The following is a 22,712-nucleotide window of genomic DNA, read 5'->3' on the forward strand; positions in this document are numbered from 1 at the left end:
TATAAGTGACTCAGGCCAGATGCTACTCAGAAGATAAAGTATAGGTACCTCAGGTGGGGGTGCAATAACAGACACCAAGCCCTAGTGTGGTGGATGGGGAGGTCGTGGACAAAGAGTACTGATGAGCCAGAGTCCATATTTATAGGAATATAAGACACAGGCAGACTATAAGGTCAGAGACTCAGATACGAAGAAAGAAAGAAATATAATTAGATCAGGGTCCAAAGATGGAACCTAAATTGAGGGAAAGCGAGTGGCCAGTCGAGCCACAAAGACACGACTAAACTAGCAACAAGAATGCCCGCATTGTAAGGCTTAGAAAGTGGGGGGCTTTACCTTCTGTGTATGTTACAGGTTGTTCCCAGAAACCAGGATCCAAATTGACTGGTGATACTAGAGATGCCCAGTTGTGAAGAGAGATGTATCAGAAGCTGGGGCTAGTTCAGGCACTAGTTATTTAAGAATTAAATGTGAACCGGGCTTGGTGACTCAGCCTGTAATCCCAGCACTTTGGGAGACTGAGGTGAGTGGACTGCCTGAGCTTGTGGGTTCGAGACCCACCTGGGCAACTTGGTGAGACCTTATCTCTACAATAAATCAAAAAATTAGCCGGGCATGGTAGCGTGTGCCTGTAGTTCCAGCTACTTGGAAGGCTGGGGCAGAAGGATCGCCGGAGCCCAGCAGATTGAGGCTGCAGTGGCCGGGAGCGGCCACTTCGCTCCAGTTTGGGTGACTCTGATTCAAAGGGGGTTAAAGGTGACCCAGTTAAAGAATGTGGGTCACAGTGAATTTTCATGGAAGATCACTAGAAGGATGCTGGGGACGGGAGAAGGACAAGGGGAAATTAGAACTTGGAATGAAAGTCAAAACCACAAAATTTTCTTATTTCACAATTTGTTTAATAAAGAAAACAATTTTTTTCAAACTCTAAGCTTTTAAATCTAACAAACCTACTTTCTGTCCTTATCTAAAAATTATCACTTTGTGATCATACATTTAGCTCTATTTCCCCAAAATGAGTGATATATCTCCAACTTTATTATTTTGAGTTAGATTTATTTTGGTTTGGAAGTTACAAATGAAACAATGAACTGCTATCAAGTACAACATGGTGACCTACAGCTATGAAGAAAAAAAACTGATTTCTGATAGGCTTCAAACTGATACATTTTTTAAAAAGATGCATACATTAAGATAAAAATAAATTGCATACTCAGAACTCCTTGTGCCATAATATTGTATTTATAACGAGGGTAAACTCCAATGCCAATGATATGACAGAGATTGACTACCTGTACACTTATGCAGTTGCATCTTCACAAGTCTTTCCTATCAATACATCTACACATATTCACACTTTTTATAAACTTATACCTTCTTGTATGAATCCTAAGAACTGCACTTTTTCTCTGCTTCTCCAGGAAAAGAAAGTCTATATAATCATACTGTAGATCATCCATTCTTCAACAGAATGACTTTCAGTGGAAATATCACCGTGAATTAGCCCATGCTGTTGATTCAAATACAATAGAACAAGGTGCTGGAAAGCACCCAGAAAGAACTTTATATTTATTGTCAAAAAAGATGAACATTTTATAAAGAGGGAAGCCATCCCCAACTTGGAGACTGCTATATATAAAACAAGTCCCCAATCCAAACATACAATTCCCAGCTGGCGTTAGGAAGTTTTATTTTTATTTTTATTTTACTTGATAATAATTTTAAGAGAGAACACATGGGTTACGTCTTTGTAGACTGCTTCACTCTGAAATGGGAAAACCTTCCACCCCGGTTGCCTCAAGGTGAGGCCACCATAGAACCAGGACATACATCTTCACCCATTTCTCAGAGAAAGGAAAGTGAAAAGTATCGTTATGACCATTTTAAGAAAGGAAAGTGACACAAGGTGATGCTTAATTGATTCATTCAATGTCAGAAAGCAAATTAGAGGTAGAGAGGGGCATATAATCCAGTCTCTTGCCTCCTAATTGGATGTTTTATCATTTTCGCTAAATTGCTAACATGTATATCATCACAAAGACTAAAATGTAAGAGTTTTCAATGTTGTAAAAAAAATCTCATTGAAATCATTCCATGTTTAACTTTTGTGGTGATGTGAGAATTGCCTAATAAGGGTCTGAGGTCACCCTGGTGACAATCAGGTTATGTCAGTCTGGGACAGATTTTACTTTGTTTTGCATAATTTTTCATGAGGTTTAGTTTGTCAATTATTTTTTCTTATGTAATAAGTTATTCCTTATATTTCGTGGCAATTTGATAGTCCATACATACTGCTGCTTATTTTCATTGTTCAGAATTAATTGATGAATATATAGTTGACCAGTAGCACTTGGAGAAAGACAAAAGGGTCCAGAGCATGAGGAAATAAATCATTTAATTATAAGGACCAAACTCCGAGTGTATGACTTGAGTGTGAAATAAAATGAAAGCCAACAGATGATATCATCAAATGCTATAAACTTTTATGGTAGGCATGATGACAGAATATTTTCCATTCTTCTTCAGGCATAATAAAAAATGATTGCTATTGTATTACTCAGTCATAAGTATATTGCATTTACAAAGGGTTATTCACGTGAAAGTAAGAATCACAGAGACCTGTACACCTAGCCAGAAAAACAATACTGGGTAAATGATCACAGATAATTTCATTTCTGATTTTGATAATTTTTATATGTATTAAGGCATTTAAGAGGTATTTAATGATCCCCAAAAAGAAAAAAAAACTCATAAGATCCATTCAAGATTCAAAATTAATATTTTTCTTCACTTTACAAATTTTGACAAAGAATATTTGAAGGCTATTTGAATTTCTACAACATCATCTAATACCTTTTTTCTGATTTTGCTAAGTAAACATTTAAGAAATCACTGATATGAAAGTGGTTCTCTGTTAAATTCCACCACTAGGCAATAAGACTGAGAAATATATTTTAAAAATTAAGATAATTGGGAAAATTGAGCTAGAAATTTACAAAGAATCTCAAGTGATACAATTAACACCATTCAATAACCAATGTTAAGAATTAACACCGACTGTCAAATATTTTAACATAATGGTAAAAGGTGAGTTGAAGAAAACACCCCTTCCTGAGAGTCTGGACGTTAGGAATAAGTCTCTTAGCTCTGTTACCTGCTTCATCTGTCATATCCAAATTGTGTGTGTGTGTGTGTGTATAATGTAACATAATATATAATGAGTACACACACACACAGACACATGAGACAGGGCTTCACTATGTTGCCCAGGCTGGAGTGCAGTGGTATGATATCGGTTCACCGCATCCTTAACCTCTTGGGCACAAGCGATCCTCCTGTCTCAGCTACCTGAGTAGTCAAGACTACTGGCATGTGCCACCAGCACAGCTAATTTTTCCATATTGTGTTGAGATGGGGGTCACACTTTGTTGCCCAGACTGGTCTCAAACTCTTCCTGGCTTCAAGCAATCCTCTCACCCTACCCTCCCAAAGTACTAGGATTACAGGTGTGAGCCACCACACTTGGCCCTAGATTGCATTTTTCTTCTATAAATAAGTAATTGTTTTTGAATACTCTTAGTTCAGAAATCCTATGAAACTGAATAATCAAAGGATATTTTAGCTGTTGAAGGATGTTTAAACTTTTTCTTGTAATGATTTCAAGTAAGTTTACCTTTTAACTCCCTATGACAATGAGTGAGTAAGGGCATAAGTGTGGAGTGTGAGAGAAGTTGAGGATGACTCTAGTATTTCTGATCTTGGTGTCTATTACCTATTGACTTGGGAAAATGGAGAAGAGTAGATTTTTGAGGGTAAAAATAAAGAGAGGTATGACTTTGGGAGTATGAGAATTTTTACATCACTTGGTATTTGATACTAGGGTTTTAATCTTGCTATGAATGTAGAATAGATTGAAGCTAATGAAGTTAGAAGTTGTTCATTGGGAATCGTACAATGTTTACCTGAAGTAATGACAATAAGAACAAGGTGGAAGCCGGGCTCGGTGGCTTAGCCTGTAATCCCGCGCCTTTGGGAGACTGAGGTGAGTGGATTGCCTGAGCCCGTGGGTTCGAGTGCCGCCTGGGGAGCGAGACCTCATCTCTACAATAAATCAAAAACTAGCTGGGTGTGTTAGCGCACGCCTGTAGTTCCAGCTACTTGGAAGACTGAGGTGGAAGGATCGCCGGAGCCCAGCAGGTCAAGGCTGCGGTGGCTGGGAGCGGCCACTGCACTCCAGTCTGGGCGACAGAGTGAGACTCCAACTCAAAAAAAATAAAAAAAAGAACAAAATGGTAGAGGTGAAAATATAAATAGATGTATAGATTAAACAGTTACAAAGTCCCTAGTTCACAGGATTCAGTGATAAATGGGATTGTAGATGAGATGAAGAAAGGAATGAAATATGACTCTGAGTTTTGGTTTCTAGCTGATGAGGGAGGTTTCACTGCTATGAAGCTCTATAGAAAAAAACAGTTTATGAACTTGTCTAGGAATCTTAGCATTTCCCAAGTCAAAATTTTTCTACTAACTTATTTAGTAATCTATTTCATTCATCAAAAATAAGAAAATTATTTTGTAAGAAGACTGGTCAGGAAAAATGTCTCTGTGGTAGAGCTTTAGGTTTGTGGACTAAGTGGAGATAGGCATGGTCAGCCCCTGGATAGACAACTTGTTCCTGTTGACTGTAGGCTTAGTGTCATGAAGTCTGATATCATTGTACGGTAACCACACCTCAAGACCTAGTGTCCAGGGGAGTCCCTACAGCTTTCATCAATCTACTAGAACCTGGTGCATAACATATTTTCACTAATGAAACATCTGTTGACAAAGCAACATTTCATAGGGAGCCATCTGGATTGGCTGGCTCTTTTGGAAATTTCTAGAAGTCATAATGCACTACTGTACGAAATAAGACTTATGTGACATGAGCCTGTTTGGGAGAGGAAGTTATTTATCTAGCCTCTTGAATGATACAACAATGGAAAGAAGTGCTAAAAAATTGCTCATTTGTATATATTTGTATTAATTTGAATGTTTAACCATTTAACTCATATTTTTAAATGTAAAAGGCATATTCCCAGACCTAAAGGAATAGAATGGCTCTAACTAGAAATATAAATGAACAAATCATTCATTAAAAAGTGATTTATGTGGGGTATCTACTCCGTTATTCAGGTTCCTGGTTATCCAAATCTGTTTAAGATATTTGTTGGCAGTTCATCTGTCATCTTCAAATTAAATTTGTTGTGACCAAAATAACACTATTTTGGATCCCTAATGTTGAAGATTTCTGTACTGAATTTCACATCATGCAAAATAATTTATGGACATATTTATTTTATTATGTAAATATGTCACCAAATAGTTCCACATCAATATGTAATGAGAGCTGATGGAATTCTCTCTTTGGAAAGTGACTTTAGCGAGAACTGTAAAACTGTGTTGCTTTCATCTTAAGTTTGTTCAATAATATTATCGAATCCATTCCAATATTTCACTAACTGCAATATTTCTGATGGCATGCTATTTTTAAGTCCTCCCAAATTTTGTAAAAATCAGAAAGTATTGAAATTTAAAAGATATACATTTATTTTCATGATTTTGAAAACCAGCTCACTGAATTGTTTCTATGTAGAGAAGCAGTAAATTTTGTATTTTAAGTAACACTTTGAAATCATTAGAAGCTTAGTATTTTATTTGAATTAAAGGCATTTATTACAAATTGTCTGAAATTAAAATGAGTGCCAGTTAAACATGGTAACATGCATACATTTCATTTCTATTTTCACTGCCAGACTTAGGTGATGCAGTCAACAAAGATTATTCTCCATGCTATCCCTGTCTTCAGGGATATTAGTTTCTAGATGGAGTCATGAACTATATGCATGGGAAAATGTGGAAGAGTGAAAAAAACACAGAACAGCAACCATTGCATATTTGTGGTAGGATTTGTAAGAGATTCAGGGAGGAGGATTAGCTCAGGAAGGATAGCTAGGGTCACATAGAAATGCTGCAGTTGAAGTAAAGTTGATCTGAAAGGGAAGGCATGATCTGGACAATGATGCTACAGCAAAAACGACGACAAGATGGGTACATAAGGCATAATGGGTGACGGGAGTGTTAGAAGGTTGTGACCAGAGTGCACATTTACCTCGTTGTCATTGCAACTCTGCCAGGACATCCCTGAGCAGGTAACAGCAGCAGTCTCCATGTTGTGAAGGAGGCTACTGAGCATGTGAAGTTTAGAAAGGCACAGAGTGGGCACCCTTGAGAGCGAGTGCCAGCGAGGCTATACATGGCTTGGGTAGCTCATCTCACTGGAGCTTGGGACAGAAGAGAGACAAAGATGAAGAGGTTGAGAGTTGCAAGTGCCTTGGAGATGAATTGGGGAGATGTATAAACCGTACCGGTTTGGTGAAAAGATTAAACTCATGGACTATGTTTTATTTACAAATTATTTTTAGTTAGATGTTTTGTTTTGCTGTGTGTTTGAGTTTTGTGCTGAACACTTGAGGGTGTATCAAGTGATCCAGTGAAAAAGTTCCTGGGGAACTGAAAATGTAACAATTATGTCATGAGTGACCAAGAGTCAAGTCCTCCAGGAAACTTTTAAAAATGTTTATCCGAGACCTCATCTCTACAATAAATAAAAAATTAGCTGGGCGTTGTAGCACGCACCTGTAGTTCCAGCTACTTGGAAGGTTGAGGCGGAAGGATCGCCGGAGCCCAGCAGGTCGAGGCTGTGGTGGCCGGGAGTGGTCACTGCACTCCAGTCTGAGTGACAGAGTGAGACTCCAACTCAAAAAAAAAAAAGTTTATCACTCATATTTCTTATATTAGTGGACACATCAAGGAAATCTCCCTAAGCTAATGAGAAGAGATAGGTAATCTCTCTCTTTTTTTTTTTGAGATGGAGTCTCACTCTGTCACCCAGACTGGAGTGCAGTGGCCACTCCCGGCCACCACAGCCTCGACCTGCTGGGCTCCGGCGATCCTTCCCCCTCGGCCTTCCGAGTAGCCGGAATTACAGGCACGTGTTACCACGCCCGACTGATTTTTTGATTTATCGTAGAGATGAGGTCTTGCCTGCCCAGGCAGGTCTCGAACCCGCGGGCTCAGGCAATCCACTCACCTCAGCCTCCCAAAGGCGTGGGATTACAGGCTGAGCCACTGAGCCCGGCGGTCATCTCTCTTACACAGTTTGTGGGAATACAACTTAGCCAATAGGAAGATTACATCAGTTGTGCAAAAGTGTGCAGCAAGCAGACCTTGTGCCTCAGCACCGCAGAGTGAAGTTGCATGATGTTCCTCAGTTGGGTGGCTTCATTATTCATGTTATGGGAGCAAGCCAAGGGAGGATAGGCTGGTACTTGCAAGTCACAATTAGGCTGATGGATGGACATCACTCTGCAGAAATTCTTTCAAAGAATGATATATTGAGAAGGAGGAATGGCATTCTTGCTTCTGAATGCTGTGACAGGCCAGCAGTGGTCTAGTTGAGGCTGTCACTTCTTAGGAATTGACAACTGCGCTCCATTGCTTGAAGGGTTGTGTTCTTGCTTACTGTAGGGACATTCCTTGTTATTTATTAGTTGTAGAATAATAAAAGTATCAGTATATGAATCATAAGAACAGCAATAAATTTAAGGATTGTTGATCATCCCTTATATTTATACAGAGTCTGATAATGAAGAATTTAAGGTGTTTTCACAAATCCTTTTTCTTGTGAGAATCTCTACAACGTGGAGGCAGGACACAATAAGCATTGAAATTTACACGTAACACTTGGGAAACCGAGGAGGGCCAGGAAAAAGGAAGGGTATGAGAAAACTGAGTCCAGTACAGTGTTTAGAAAGAAGTCAGTTCCACATTTTTTCTCACCTTCTATTCCTCTCCCAGCCAGCCCCAGTGCACATGGTCCCCACTGTCATTCAATTAGGATGTTGCCAACCTATCAATGTGGATCATTCTATTCATCAACTGTTCTGCTTTGACAATACGGGTTTCTCTTTCTCCCAGACTTTTCTTTCTTTCTTTCTTTTTTTTTTTTTTTTTTGCGGGTGGGAAGCAAGAGGCAAGAAATCGAAACATAAGCAGAAAAGGGGAAAGAAAGCAATACTCAAGGAATCAGGACTCTTGCCACTAGTTGCACCAGGAATCATTTTCTGAAGTTTAGTGTCAGAATGAATAAGTTTGGGTAAATTTTCCTTAGGCGTATTTATCTTGTTGCTTGATCCAATGTTAAAAATGTTCCTAGGGAACTGGAAATGTAACAATTATTTCATGAGTAGCCAAGAGTGAAGTCCTCCGGGGAACTTTTAAAAAGGTTTATCATTCATATTTCTTACATTTGTGGGCGTAGCATAAAGAAAATCTCCCTAGGCTAATAAGAACACATAGGTAATCTCTCTTATATAGTTGTTGAGAATGTGATTTAAAGCATTATTCTTGTTCTGGTAAGAAGAACAAAGAGCATCTGAAGGGTGTGTCCACCATGTGAACATTTCGAAGGGAACTCACTCTGTCAGGAGCCAACTCTTTCAAGGGTCTTATTGTTCATTCAACTTACTTATGCCTCCTTGAACGAGAGCCTGAACATCCCAAGTTTACTAAACTGCTTGTCCTATGTGTTGCTCAAGGAACCTGACTTCCCTAGGCTGCCGTCGTTTATTTAGGCTGAGACAAAAACTCCAGTCTGTCTTGCTAGCTACAATCCCGCACTTTTAACCATTGTGTAAGATTATTTTTAGGAGTAAAAGGGGTAACACAGACAAAACTGTCAAATGTGTTACGTGGCTCAGAGGCTATGTGCTGTAGTTACTATCTCATGCTGATGTTCAGGGTTGTGATCAGGTTCACTCTGCAATAGGACTCAGTCCATCCATTTGGCTCCCAAGCCAACAGCAGAGGCGAAAATCTATAGATACGAATAATAAGTCACTCATAGTTTGTTGTTCTCTCTTAAAATCGTTTTTGAAAATAAGTTGACCCTCTGGATATTTCCATCTAGTAATAAATAAATATAAATGTAAGTATTATTGAAATTTAGATAATAGAGACAAATCTACAGGAAAAAATAATAAATTCATCATAACTTGTCTTCCTCTCTTAAAATAAAACAGTTTTTAAAAATGTGTTGTCAGGGCCAGGCTTGGTGGCTCAGCCTGTAATCCCGCACTTTGGGAGGCCGAGGTGAGTGGATTGCCTGAGCCTGCAGGTTTGAGACCCGCCTGGGCAACTTGGCGAGACCTCATCTCTACAATAAATCAAAAATCAGCCAGGCGTGGTGGTGCGCGCCTGTAATTCCGGCTACTTGGAAAGCTGAGGCAGAAGGATCGCCGGAGCCCAACAGGTCGAGGCTGCGGTGCCCAGGAGCAGCCACTGCACTCCAGGCTGGGCGACAGAGTGAGACTCCAACTCAAAAATAAATAAATAAATAAATAAATAAATAAATAAATAAATAAATAAATAAATAAATGTGTTGGCAGTATGGGCATTTCTATCTGAAAACAAATAAATACAAATGCAAGTATAATTGAAATTTAGACAATAAAATTTAAATTATATGCTGTGAAACTTATACTACTAATAAATGATTGTTTTAAAGGTAATTAATTTCATAGGTTCCTAATTTTCTTTTCTCCCATTTTCCCTACTATTTGCATTTAATAGATTTAGCTCTTTCTAAGCAATATGATAAAAAAATTACAAGAATTTTCTCACCTTTAAAAATATTTATATATGCCGGGCTCGGTGACTCAGCCTGTAATCCCGCGCCTTTGGGAGGCTGAGGTGAGTGGATTGCCTGAGCCCGCGGGTTTGAGACCCGCCTGGGATGTGAGACCTCATCTCTACAATAAATCAAAAAATCAGCCGGGCGTGGTAGCGTGCACCTGTAATTCTGGCTACTTGGAAGGCTGAGGCAGAAGGATCGCCAGAGCCTAGCAGGTCGAGGCTCCGGTGGCCAGGAGCGGTTACTGCACTCCAGTCTGGGTGACAGAGTGAGACTCCAACTCAAAAAAAAAAAAATTATATAAACCAGTTTCACAGAAATTCTCATATCTTTAAAAAATGTTCTGAAAGTACTTGTTAGAGTTTGAAAAATATAAAATTATATTCAAATACAATTTGAATATATTTAAATTATGGTATTTGAGATACATTGGTAGAACTATCTATCTCTTGCCAATTTGTTTATATATTGGCTTTATTTATATTGATGTTTAATTTTATAAGTTATCAAAATCTGTATTTACTCTAATTATACTTTGTATCCTTCATTGCTATCAAGTTATATCAAATTATTTAAGTGTGTATTGTAAATATTTTCATTTACATTTGACCATGAAGATTTTGCAGTAGTGCAAATTCCTATGGCTAAATTCTGAAGAACCAACACTAGTTAATCAGACACTTGGAATAGGCAAGGTATTTTTTAAGCAATTAGTGAGTTTTAAAGTTTAAAATAAAAATTTGTTGAGTTTCATTTTGTAGACATATTATTTCTAGATACAAAAACAAAACAAAAAAAAATCTTTTCAGAGAGGAAGTTACTTCTAAAATTATTATCTCCATACAAGATAGAGAAAAAACACTGGTTTCTTTTGCAATATGTTCTGGAGATGATAAAATTACATTCTGTGTAATGAAATGAGACATAGGGTTGGCTGAAGCCATTTTGTTGTACTTCTGGATAACCCTCTGTATAAACGTGTATATGTGTGTTTGCATGTTTTTTATGTGTTAAGCTGGAAAGTAGCTTCCACCATCAAGCATGGCCTGTGCTAACTCACCATCACTCACTTTCCCTTGGAAAGTACAGGTGGCTCATTTAGAAGCAGCCATGTTACCTTGCAAGTGGCTGCCTGTACATGGGCTGCCCTGTGCTCCTGTCCGGCTCCCCAGAACCCTGTGGATGTAACCAGGAGACCCCACTAGTGAGCTCCTCTTCCAACTGCTCCCTACAAAGAGTGCTTGCCCAGTCTGTTCTCTTTAAGTACTTGTTGTTATAATACTAACACTTCCAACTAAACTCTGAGCCCTGAAGGACAAGACTATGTCTGTATCCTGAAATACAATATGGTATAATGTGAAAGATACTATATGTTAAGTGCTGAATAACTGTGTGTTGAATTAATGAATGGAAGTCCCTTTAATATATAGTATGATAACTGTTACATTTTCTTTTTTATCCTGCACAGATTGTGATATTCCGGTGAGCAAAGACAGGTTAATTAACTTTGTATCTTCAGCATCTAGTGAAAAATCTGAAGCAGAGTAGGCACTTTATAAATACATGTTAACCAAGTGATTTCATGAATGGATTAATGTTGTAGGTTAGGGTATAAGATACTTCAGTTCTCACCTAGAGAACTAGAGACATTCTCTCTCTCTCTCTCTCTCTCTCTCTCTCTCTGTTTTCATTTAATATTCATTACAATCAAACATATTTCATCAATAAAAATAAAATATTACTCATTAAGCATGTATATATATAGCTTCATCATTAGGAGCAAATTGTAATTAAAAGTACATTTAAAAGGAATAATATTAAAAGTTCACCTTTATAGAGTAGCAATTTTTCCCATCAACATTTTACTTAAAATTAGTGTGTGTACAAGACAAAATATCAAGTAGTAATGCCAGGCAGACATTGATATCAATATTAATCAGGTAACTGTAGGCTGACTCTGTGTAATACATGGAACTGTACTTATAAAACCTCACAGAAGCTTCCATAAAAATAAAAGATTCTGTGCTTCCTCTCATTGTTTTACCCCAATACACAAAGCAGTGAGCACAATTAGACACCTATATCACCGGGAAAATTAGAAAAGCTAATAGAAAACAAAGACCAGGAACAACAGAGAATGCAAATTTGTATTTACTTAGCTTCGAAGTCAGTGTTGGCCCATATATTACATGTTCTTACTGCTTGGGTAGTTATTACAATCGACTGCCATTTGTTAGAATTTCTGTTTTCCCTTTTAAATTCTATGAGGGCTGAAATCACCTTGTTCTGTGCTCCAAACATGCTTAAAACCTGTATATTTTTACTTATGCTATGAAATAAGTTAGCAATGAAAGATTTTATTACTTTTCGGGGTGAATACAGAAAATCTGCAATGAGATGACAGGAAGATTTATGAGTCAATGGTACCAACATTTCTCCTCTTTCTACTGCACCTGCCACAGGAGCTGGATTCTCTCTTCTCCTGTCTTCAGATCACCTCTCCTCTACTGAGTCTTCTTTCTCCACTGTCTCTGAAGTACCATTTGTTGGATAATATGTTTGCATGCTTCATTTTTGCAGTTTTTCTGTCTATCATTTTCCTTCTCATTCACATTCATACTCCATATTGCTACTGATAATCTCTCTGAAATACAAATATATTTGTGTTACTTCTTTGTGAGTCTCTTAACATGAGTGATACTCACATAACTACAAAATAATAAGCAATGATAACAGAAATTAATGTACAGGGAAAATAAAATGAGTTCAATTTAAAAGGTAGCTGACAAACAAAATCAATTTGAAACCAAGAGTAGCTATAGCTATCATAGAGATATAAGCGAGGACCAAACTTTGTACAATTACCACTTATATGCTAATCCTGAATTGCACCCCACATGTTTAAAAAATATGCTTTTAAAAAGTAAGAAATTCACCAGGGGAAATAAGAACCAGTTGGAGACCTAAACTTCACCTGCATGCAGCCTACTTGAGTAGCTAATACTGACTTGTATCCCACATCTCAATAATAAAAAGTATTTAAAAAATCAAATACATACCACTCTTCACCCAAAATCTTATGTTTGAAGAAAGAGCATTATGCTTTAAAACAGGGATCAGTCAAACACTTCAGGAAATTCATTATTTATAAATGTCCCTCCTTAAGTGAACCACAAAAAGTAAGTTTAAGCAATGACCTCTTAAACTCCCTTTCTCTCCAGATGGCTGAAAATAGAGTTCATTTTTAAAAAATAAGTTTCAGTGTAGTCTTCTTTATGCTGAATATAAGTGTGAAAACACTGTTCATTTTTAGTAACTTTTTAAAAATTAATGAAGAAATTTTTGCCACAAAAGTTATCCACATTGAAATGTCTTAGGTAACTTAAGAGATAGTAGGTTTCTACAGATATTTGTAGTTTTTTCAGTTACCCAAAATCTTATATTTGAAGAAAGAGCATTGTGTTTTAAAACAGGGATCAGGCCGGGCTCGGTGGCTCAGCCTGTAATCCCGCGCCTTGGGAGGCCGAGGTGAGTGGATTGCCTGAGCCCACAGGTTCAAGACCTGCCTGGGCAACTTGGCGAGAACTCATCTCTACAATAAATCAAAAAATTAGCCGGGCATGGTAGCACACCTGTAGTTCCAGCTACTTGGAAGGCTGAGGCGGAAGGATCGCCGGAGCCCAGCAGGTCGAGGCTGCGGTGGCCAGGAGCGGCCACTGCACTCCAGCAGTCTGGGCGACAGAGTGAGACTCCAACTCAAAAAAAAATAAAAAAACAAAATAAGGATCAGTCAAACACTTCAGGAAATTCATTATTTATAACATCACTTCTTAAGTGAACCACAAAAAATAAGTTTAAGCAAAGATGTCTTAAACTCCCTTTCTCTCCAGATGGATGAAAATAGAGTCAATTAAAAAAAAAAATAAGTCCTCAGTGTAATCTTCTTTATGCTGAATATAAGTGTGAGAACACTGTTCATTTTTATATATAACATTTAAAAAAACTAATGAAGAGATTTTTACCACAAAAGTTATTATTCACATTGAAATGTCTTAGGTAAAGTTAAGAGATAGTAGGTTTCTACAGATATTTGTAGTTTTTTCAGTTGCTTATGAGAGGAGAAATCAGGGATTCATAAATGGCAAGTATTCTTCTTCTTCAATTATGTTTTTAGAGCTCACCTAAGCATGAAAGTACTTTCTCAAGAGTTGCTTAGATAGAATCTAAAGAAACTCACATGTCTGAGGCTCATTGTTCAGCCTGGATCTATAAAATGAATGGAGTCTGAAGCAGGATCTCTTTACACACAAGTGCTTTATTTGGAAGATAAGGACGAGTCCAAGCACTTAAAAGTAAAAAAGAAGCATCTTAGAACTCTAACATTTTGTTAGACTTAGAAGGGATACAGGATTTAATTCTTAAAAATATTAAGGCTGGATAATTGCTGCAAAAGGTATGGAGCAATAATTTTCATCAGCCTAATGTTTGGAGCTTGTTTTGACTAGAACATTTTGTTCATAGCATTTTTGATGCTTATATGACTTAAGAAGAAATCAAGGGAAAGCTGAAAGAAATATAATTACTAAATAGATTCAAGCTTCGACAGTAACTCTTAATGTTTTGACACAAAAAACTTGATGTAATCTTTTTGAAGCATCAAGAAAATACAGAGCCAGTATTTGTACACTGATTTATTGCAGGCTAGTGGCTTCAAGATAGAGAAGAATATTTTCCCTATATTTTTTAAGGTTATTATTTTTTAGCAGTCTTAAGACTGGGCATTCAAAAGTCTTGTAAGTGTGCATTAAGCTGGAAATATCTCTTTTTTGAAGGAATATCATGGCAGATTTCAATATAATCTTTTTAAAAATAAAAATAAAAAAATAAATCATAGAAAAATCATCTTCTGAAACTGTACAGAATCAACATCATAGAATTTTATGTTGTCATTTCAGCATTCTATTATTATCCATCAACTCATTTTACCAATATTTAGAACTACTGGGTAATTTTTTCAAGGCAGTGATTATATATTACTCTTTAAGAACCTAACCAGTAAAATGAATCTCATGCAGTTTGTGGAGAGAAAAGTCACAGATTAGGCTGCATCCTAACACACATGGACAGGGCAGAGTCCAGGGATCAAATTGTCTGCAGTGACTGGTCAGAATCTAATTTCTAACGGCTTTTCAGAACTTGAGAGATGCTTAAACTACAGGGTGCTAAGGTGCGTGATGTAAATTGTGGGGGCAAATTTGTTCTGCCATAGGGGCTAAGTTGGTTTACATACAGCCCACGCAACACAGTAGTAGCTTTGAATTTCTAGAGACCTTCCTCTAGTCCATTCAAGTCATTGATCAATGACTTTCAATGCTACTTCTAGCTACAAATGTCTATGATTCTACCGAAAGCTATGCATGAACAATTAAATTTTTCTCTCAAAACTTCGGTTTGTTGCAAATTGGAAACTGAATTCTAGTATGGCCAAATAATTTTTAACTTTCTGATGAAGAAGAGGAATATATTTTATATTAAAAGATTGGGTTAGACTAAATAAAGGTTTCAGGTGTTTGGAAATCAAGTGTAGGACTTTTTACAAAATCCTAAACTTTGCGATGACATCAAGTACTTAAGTAATCTTTTGAAAAACCAACAGAAAACATCAGAAGAGAAAGGAGACAGCCAATTGCATAAAGAGTAACTACCCTACTATAAATAACTTGGCTTAACATATTGCATGACAAGATGCAGCTTAAAAACAATAACAACTTTTGAGATTGAGTGATAGAAAAAAAACCAGTAAGACAATGTTTCTCTAACAAAATCCAACCCAAATAAAGTTTAGTAGATATTCTTATTGATATGCCTGTAATTGTTTCCTTTTTTTTTTTTTTTTTAAGTTGGAATCTCACTCTGTCGCCCAGACTGGAGTGCAGTGGCGGCTTCTGGCCACTGCAGCCTCGACTCGCTGGGCTCCGGCGATCTTTCTGCCTCAGCCTTCCAAGTAGACGGAATTACAGGCATGCTCTACTACACCCAGCTAATTTTTGATTTATTGTAGAGATGAGGTCTCGCCAAGTTGCCCAGGCTGGTCTCAAACCTCCGGGCTCAGGCAATCCACTCACCTCAGCCTCCCAAAGAGCTGGGATTACAGGTTGAGCCACAAAGCCCAGCAATAATTTTCTTTTTCTTTTTTTTTTCGTTTGGAGTCTCACTCCATCAACCAGGCTGGAGTGCTGTGGTATGCTCACGGTCACCCCAGCGCCAAACTGCTGGACTCCGGCGATCCTTCCTCCTCAGCCTTTCAAGTACCCGGAACTACAGGCACACATACCACACCTAGCTTTTTTTTTTTTTTTTTAATTTACAGGCGAGGTCTCGCCAATTTACCAGGGCTGGTCTCGAACCCATAGGCTCAGGCAATCCACTAGCCTTGGCCTCTCAAAGTGCTGGGATTACAGGCTGAGCCTGCTTCTTTTTAAAAAGTGTTTCTTCTTATCTTGTTCCAAAAAAAAGGATTTAATACAAGATTTGGCATAGAGGAAAATGTTTCTTCAAGTTAATTTAAAAATAAGTGTATTTTTAAATTTTAGAACTTTATTACCTATTTGATTTAAATATTTAAGCATGAACATCTACAAACTATCTATAGAGCTTCTGGCTATAAACTATTGAGACAGTTCATAAGTCTCTCAGGAAAATTCAGTATCATTAGTTTATCATCTTAAGCGTATGTCTCCAGTGAAGAAAATATTTTTTAACAAACTCCTCTGTATAATCACAAAATAATTTATTGTCAGAATGAATACAGACAGTTCCCAAATTACAACACTTCAATTTATGATTTTTCAGCCAGGCTCAGTGGCTCAACCTGTAATCCCAGCACTTTGGGAGGCTGAGGTGAGTGGATTGCCTGAGCCTGTGGGTTCAAGACCAGTCCAGGCAACTTGACAAGACCTCGTCTGTAAATCAAAAATTAGCCAGGTTTGGTAGCGTGCCCCTGTAGTTCCAACTACTTGGAAGGCTGAGGTGGAAGGATCACTGGACCCCAGTAGGTTGACGCTGGGGTGACCGTGAGTGTGCCACTGCACTCCAGCCTGGGCGACAGAGTGAGACTCCAACTTAAAAAAAAAAAAAGAAAGAAAGAAATTTTGATTTTTCGACTTTACAATGGTGCAAAAGTGATGCAGTACTTCAAATATCCATATGACTGTTCTGTTTTTCACTTTTTAGTACCATATTCAAAAAACATGAAATATTCAACACTTTATTGTTTATTTATTTATTTATTTTTTGAGTTGGAGTCTCACTCTGTCGCCCAGACTGGAGTGCAGTGACCGCTCCCGGCCACCGCAGCCTCGACCTGCTGGGCTCCGGCGATCTTTCCGCCTCAGCCTTCCAAGTAGCCGGAATTACAGGCATGCACTACCACGCCCGGCTGATTTTTTGATTTATTGTAGAGATGAGGTCTCACCGCCCAGGCGGGTCTTGAGCCCGCGGGCTCAGGCAATCCAATCACCTCAGCCTCCCAAAGGCGCGGGATTACAGGCTGAGCCACTGAGCCCGGCTTCAACACTTTATTGTAAAGTAAGCTTTGTGTTAGGTTATTTTGCCCAACTGTAGGTTAATGTAAATATATTGACAATGTTTAAGGTAGATAAGGCTAAGTTATGATGTTCAGTAGGTTGGATGCATTCAATGCATTTTCCACTCTAAGATATTTTCAACTCATGAAGGTTTTATCTAGATGTATCTCCATTTGTTAAGTTGAGGAGCCACTGTACTTACCTTGGTAATTTATTTGTCCAGCATATGTGTGTGTGCTTCAAAACTTAATTTAAAAGCGTTAAGTGGAATACACCAGCTATTCCCCACTCTGAGTCTGATGAAGGTTTTTATCACCAGTTGGCGAGTCTAAATGATGCCAGACATACATGCAATTTTTAAAACTTTAAAAATAATCTAGTTGTTTTAATGTTATTCACACCCATCTTTAACAACTTAATTCAAAATGTTAGTCATTACCACTTCCAGAATAAATATTCATCCAACAGGCATTTTCTTCTTTTTTTCTTTGTTTAGAATTAGGGGTTGCCAGTGCAGCTTTATTACATAGATATATTGAGTAGAGGTGAAGCCTGGGTTTTTAGTGTAACCATTATCTGAATAGTATGCATTGTACCCATTCAATTTTTTTTCTTACTCCCCCCCCATCTTCTCAACCTTTCTAATCAAATGTCTATTATTCCACACTCTACGTCTTGTATACACATTATTTAGCTCTCACTTATAAGTGAGAACATGCAGTATTTGACCTTCTGTTCTGGGTTACTTTACTTAAGATCTTAATATAAGAGTCTCTAGCTCCAACCGTGTTGATGCAAAAGAAGTGATTTCATTCTTATTATGAGATGTATTCCATGGTGTGTGTGTGTGTGTGTGTGTGTGTGTGTGTGTGTGTGTGTGTAGTTTTTTTTTTTTTTTTTTAATCCATTCATTTGTGGACACTTGGGTTGGCAATAGGTATTTTTATAAACATAAAAATTCCAGATTTCTGGTGCTTCTTGAAAAATGAGGAGCTCTGGTCACAGCAGGTGTGAGTCTTTTCCCTGGGACAACAGCAGGTAGAGGCTTCCCCATGAATGCTGCATGTAGGATTTCACAGTCTCCTGGGCCTGTTGTCATCCCCAGTCTTGACTTTCACTGATGGGATCTACATGGCCTTGTTAGCATGTGAGGCTGTTACTCTTCAAAGAGATATCTTACTTAACCTGGGATCTTGTTACTGTGGTGCTGGTAATAAAGACAGATATTGGACTCTTTTGGTTTATGATTTTTTATACTTAATTTTGTCTGTCTAATGAATGTTTCTAGTTTTAGTTCCACCGGCATTTGACACTCAGCAACCTAACTTGAATTCAAGACAGTGAAACACAAGAGACCATTGTTTGTTACTAGTCGTCGAGCCTGGGTGTGGCTATTCAAAATTATTCCTCCCAACTAGTTATTCTGTCTCTGGTTTGGTTGTTCTTGTTTCCATTTCTGGGCAGGATTTCTCTCTAAAGCACTATTCTGATCCAGTCACTTCTAAACACCCAAAACAACAAAACTACAGCAATAATAACAAATACTTCATTTCTCTTTTTCCCTTTGTACAAAAAAAGCAAGAGCTAAATAATCTGTAAGTCCTTTTGTGACATTGATACTCAGTGGATTTTGTCATATATGATGTATCAGTCCGTTTTGCTTTGCTATAAAGAAATACTTAAGGCTGGGCAATTTATACAGAAAAAGGTTTATTTTGGTTTGCAGCACTGGCAGCTGTTTCTGTCAAGGTCTCAGAAAGCTTACAATCATGGTGGAAGGTGAAGAGGGAACTGGTGTATCACATAGCAAGAGTGGGAGCAAGAGAGAGAGTTTCCAGGCTTTTTAAAAAAAATTATTTCGTTGTAAAGATGTGAGGTACAAGACAGGATCCTGGACTTTTTTTTTACCACGAGAACAGCACCAATCCACTCATGAGGGATCCATCCCCATGGCCCAATCTCCTACCACTAGGTCCCACCTCCAACACTGGGGATCACGTTTCAATATGAGATTTGGAGGGGAAAAACATCCAAACTGTATCACATGATACAACAGTTTAATGGTTTCCTTTCTTCCTCATCGCCTTGCCACCACGTGGTCAGACCAGGGTAGTCAAATATTTGCATAACCTCTGAAACTACAGATGATTGAGAACTTTGCCTTTAATTCTTACCTTTCTTTGTGGTGATTTAGAATATCCCTTTGTTTTACACCAAAGTTGATACACTTCTTGCATTCTGTGCATCTTGAATAAAATTCTTTTTTTTTTCTTAAATAGGTCAGAGTTATTGTAAAGGTAATGTTATAGTTGGTGAAGACTGACACTTTATGGAAGGAAACTTTATGGAAGTAAATTTTCTCAGCAACTGAATGTAAATGACCAAGCAGGCACTCTTTTCTCTCCCCTACACAAAGTCAGAACACTCAATCTTGATTATTTAGAGATCAGCAGGGTAAAATGATATTGTGAATTTAAGAGTATATTTTCCTCAATGGAAGGCAAGTTGAACTGCAAGTAGACACACAGACTTAGCAAAAGTCACACATTTAGTTTTACGGTTTAATTTAATTTTTCTTGAGAAAAGGAAGAATTCAAAGTCAACTAGAAATAGAAGGAAACAGACAATGTGGCCCCTAAGTTTCCAACTCCCCTCTTTAAAAACCATCAAGATTTGCATCATGATATGAAGAGAAATATGTTACTGTAAGACTGTCTTCACAGATGGCCTTAAAATATCGCCTCTCATAAAAGCAATATACAGCTCTCAGTACTGCAGAAGCTAAATCTTCATTTCCGTCATCTATTTCTTTGAGCTTAAGAGCTTATTTTGATGAGGTCATTATAATGATTCATTTCTGGAGTTTCTGTCGAGCATAGAGTTGCTCAGAAGTCTCATAACCATGTACCATCAGGAATGTGGCCTGCGGTAATTCATGAACTTACAGTTTTTTGGGGGCAAGGACAACTTTGTCATTTCCCATTAAGTTGAGATCTTGAGTTTTGGAAAAGTTGTCATGCAGGTGGTGTCTCTTGATAATGAATAGAATAAATGCTGGCTATAGAGATTCTGCAAACGCCAATCGGTGACCCCTTTCCTTTGGAGATCTGGGAGTGACGGAGAGGGATGAGGAGGCATCAAAGCCTACGATTCAGAGAAGACTTTGGAGGTTCCCTAGAGAGTCCAGTGTGCTGGCCAGGAAGTATGGACTGACAGATGAGCAGGTGGAATGTTTTGGAAAAAATAGCATTTAAATGATCAAACTTTAAGAAATGACAAGAGACTAGCAAGCAAATTCAATAAAGAACCATATTTCTTTTCCCCTTTGTAAAGTTACCATTTATTTTCTTTCTACCCTACAAAGAACACTGAGCAACCTAGTCTACTTCATTTCTGTTTTGAGGTAAATATACAGGCTACTTTGTGTTCTACTCAATCTTGTCCCTTCTCTCTCACAGGTTTTGATTTAGTCAAATGTGAAGATCCAGGCATCCCTAACTATGGCTATAGGATCCGTGATGAAGGCCACTTTACTGACACCGTAGTCCTGTACAGTTGTAACCCAGGCTATGCCATGCATGGCAGCAACACCCTGACATGTCTGAGTGGAGACAGGAGGGTATGGGACAAGCCACTGCCTTCCTGCATAGGTGAGTGGGGAGGCTGGTTCAGGTCTATTACCTTGTGTAAAAGTCAGCAAGAGCATCACTCCACATTGCTCTGACTCCATTCATCTGGAAAAGAGAAGACATTGTACTACTCTTTGTGGGTTTTATATATTCCTAAAATATGTGTGTTTGTGTGTGTGCATGTTTCATGTGTGAAAGACAGATTCCTTACAATCATTTTATGGAAACAATATTCAAAGTGTTGTTATTAGAATTATTTTTATTGCTTTACGCACTTGATTTTATTTGCATGGAAGTTAAAGACCTTCCACAGAGATAGTGATAGGGAAGTAAAGAATAGAGATTATGGTAGAGACTGATGATTTTTTCTATATACATAGTGCAGGTGCTAAGTCTTTGGTTTTTAAAAATAGCTGAGTAGAAACACGAGACACATCTCTCTGTCTTTTGCAGCGGAATGTGGTGGTCGGATCCACGCTGCCACCTCTGGACGAATATTGTCCCCCGGTTACCCAGCACCTTATGACAACAACCTCCACTGCACTTGGATTATAGAGGCAGACCCAGGAAAGACCATCAGGTACTTGTTTTATTTTGGTTGCAGTGATTTGAGAAGAGAGGCATGTCTTCTACTATTGTAGCAGAGATAGTGGTCCATCGATCATCCTCAGTGAGAGTTTCTGAGCTAAAGAAGAAAAGGTGAAGCTGTGGCTACGTTTTCATTGGCTCACTTGCTTCCTTTGATCTTCCTTTGAAACTGTGTGCTAACTCAACATGAGTGTATCAGTTAGCTTTTGCTGCAATAAAAAAAACAGAAGAACAAAACAAAACTGCTCTCTAAATTAAGCAGCTTCCACAACATTTATCTGCTCCTGACTTTGTGGGTTTTCTAAGCTGTTCCAACTTGGGTGAGTTTGACTGAGGCTGGGTGGTACCATGTGACCTTCCTTAGATGTGGAAGCCACAGGGAAAGTGCGAGGCCTGCCACACCAAGCTTCTGTTCCTGAGGTAGGTTTGTAAGGGTGGAAGGTTCCAAGCAGCAAGCGATGACAGATGCAATGTGTGCATTGCATTTTCTCATGTGTCATTTGCCAAAGTAAGTTTCATGGGCCAGACAAGTCTCAAGGTACGAAGAAATACACTGCACTCCTGCATGAATGGAAAGGGTAGCAAAGTCATGCTGAAAAAGGGTTTGCTTGCAGGAATGAGAGGAATGTGTGATCATTTTATTATACACCAAAATAACTCTGAGGTAGATCAAGAAATTACTTAAAGTTGCACATATTTTAAAAATCATTAAAAATTACAGGAAATGGTGCCAATGTTTAAACAAAAAGTGTTGTATTTCAAGTTCTAAGTTACTAAGGGCAAGTTTTTGAAACCAATGAAAGTAACATTTTTACAGTAAGTTATTTGTGTTCTAATCAGAAGTCTGTCTCCAAAACCACAGTACATAAAGCAAAATGTAATTTTAAAATAAGTTTTTAAAGTATAGTTCTTGTTGAACAGAAAGAGGATACACAATCTACTGCAATAATCCTGAAAATTTCTTTTTTTTTCCATTTAACTTTTCTCTTTCATTGTTTTCTGTTCTGTGTCTGTGTGTGCGTGCACACATGAATGCATGCCAGGGTCTCACTCTGTCATTCAGGCTGAAGTGCAGTGACATAATCACAACTCACCATAGCCTCAAATTCCTGGGCTCAAGCAATTCTCCTTCCTCAGTCTCCCAAGTAGCTGACACTACAGGTGTGCATTACCATG

The 22,712-nt window shown here is 38.1% G+C and overlaps 1 protein-coding gene across 1 annotated transcript in view; it reads left to right on the forward strand.

Annotated features, from left to right (window-relative positions):
* LOC103275056 (CUB and sushi domain-containing protein 1-like) overlaps window positions 1–22,712 on the forward strand; it is a gene marked incomplete at its 3' end in the record, with an annotated part of 411,423 nt that overhangs the window by 309,868 nt on the left and 78,843 nt on the right. Inside the window, exons 18-19 of the mRNA XM_021706144.1 lie at window positions 20,778–20,969; window positions 21,402–21,528. Of these exons, the coding sequence (XP_021561819.1) occupies window positions 20,778–20,969; window positions 21,402–21,528 (319 nt within the window). The remainder of the gene's footprint in view (window positions 1–20,777; window positions 20,970–21,401; window positions 21,529–22,712) is intronic.

This window comes from Carlito syrichta, unplaced genomic scaffold, assembly GCF_000164805.1.
Source record: "Carlito syrichta isolate Samal-C Ts95f unplaced genomic scaffold, Tarsius_syrichta-2.0.1 Scaffold315201, whole genome shotgun sequence".
NCBI lineage: Eukaryota > Metazoa > Chordata > Mammalia > Primates > Tarsiidae > Carlito > Carlito syrichta.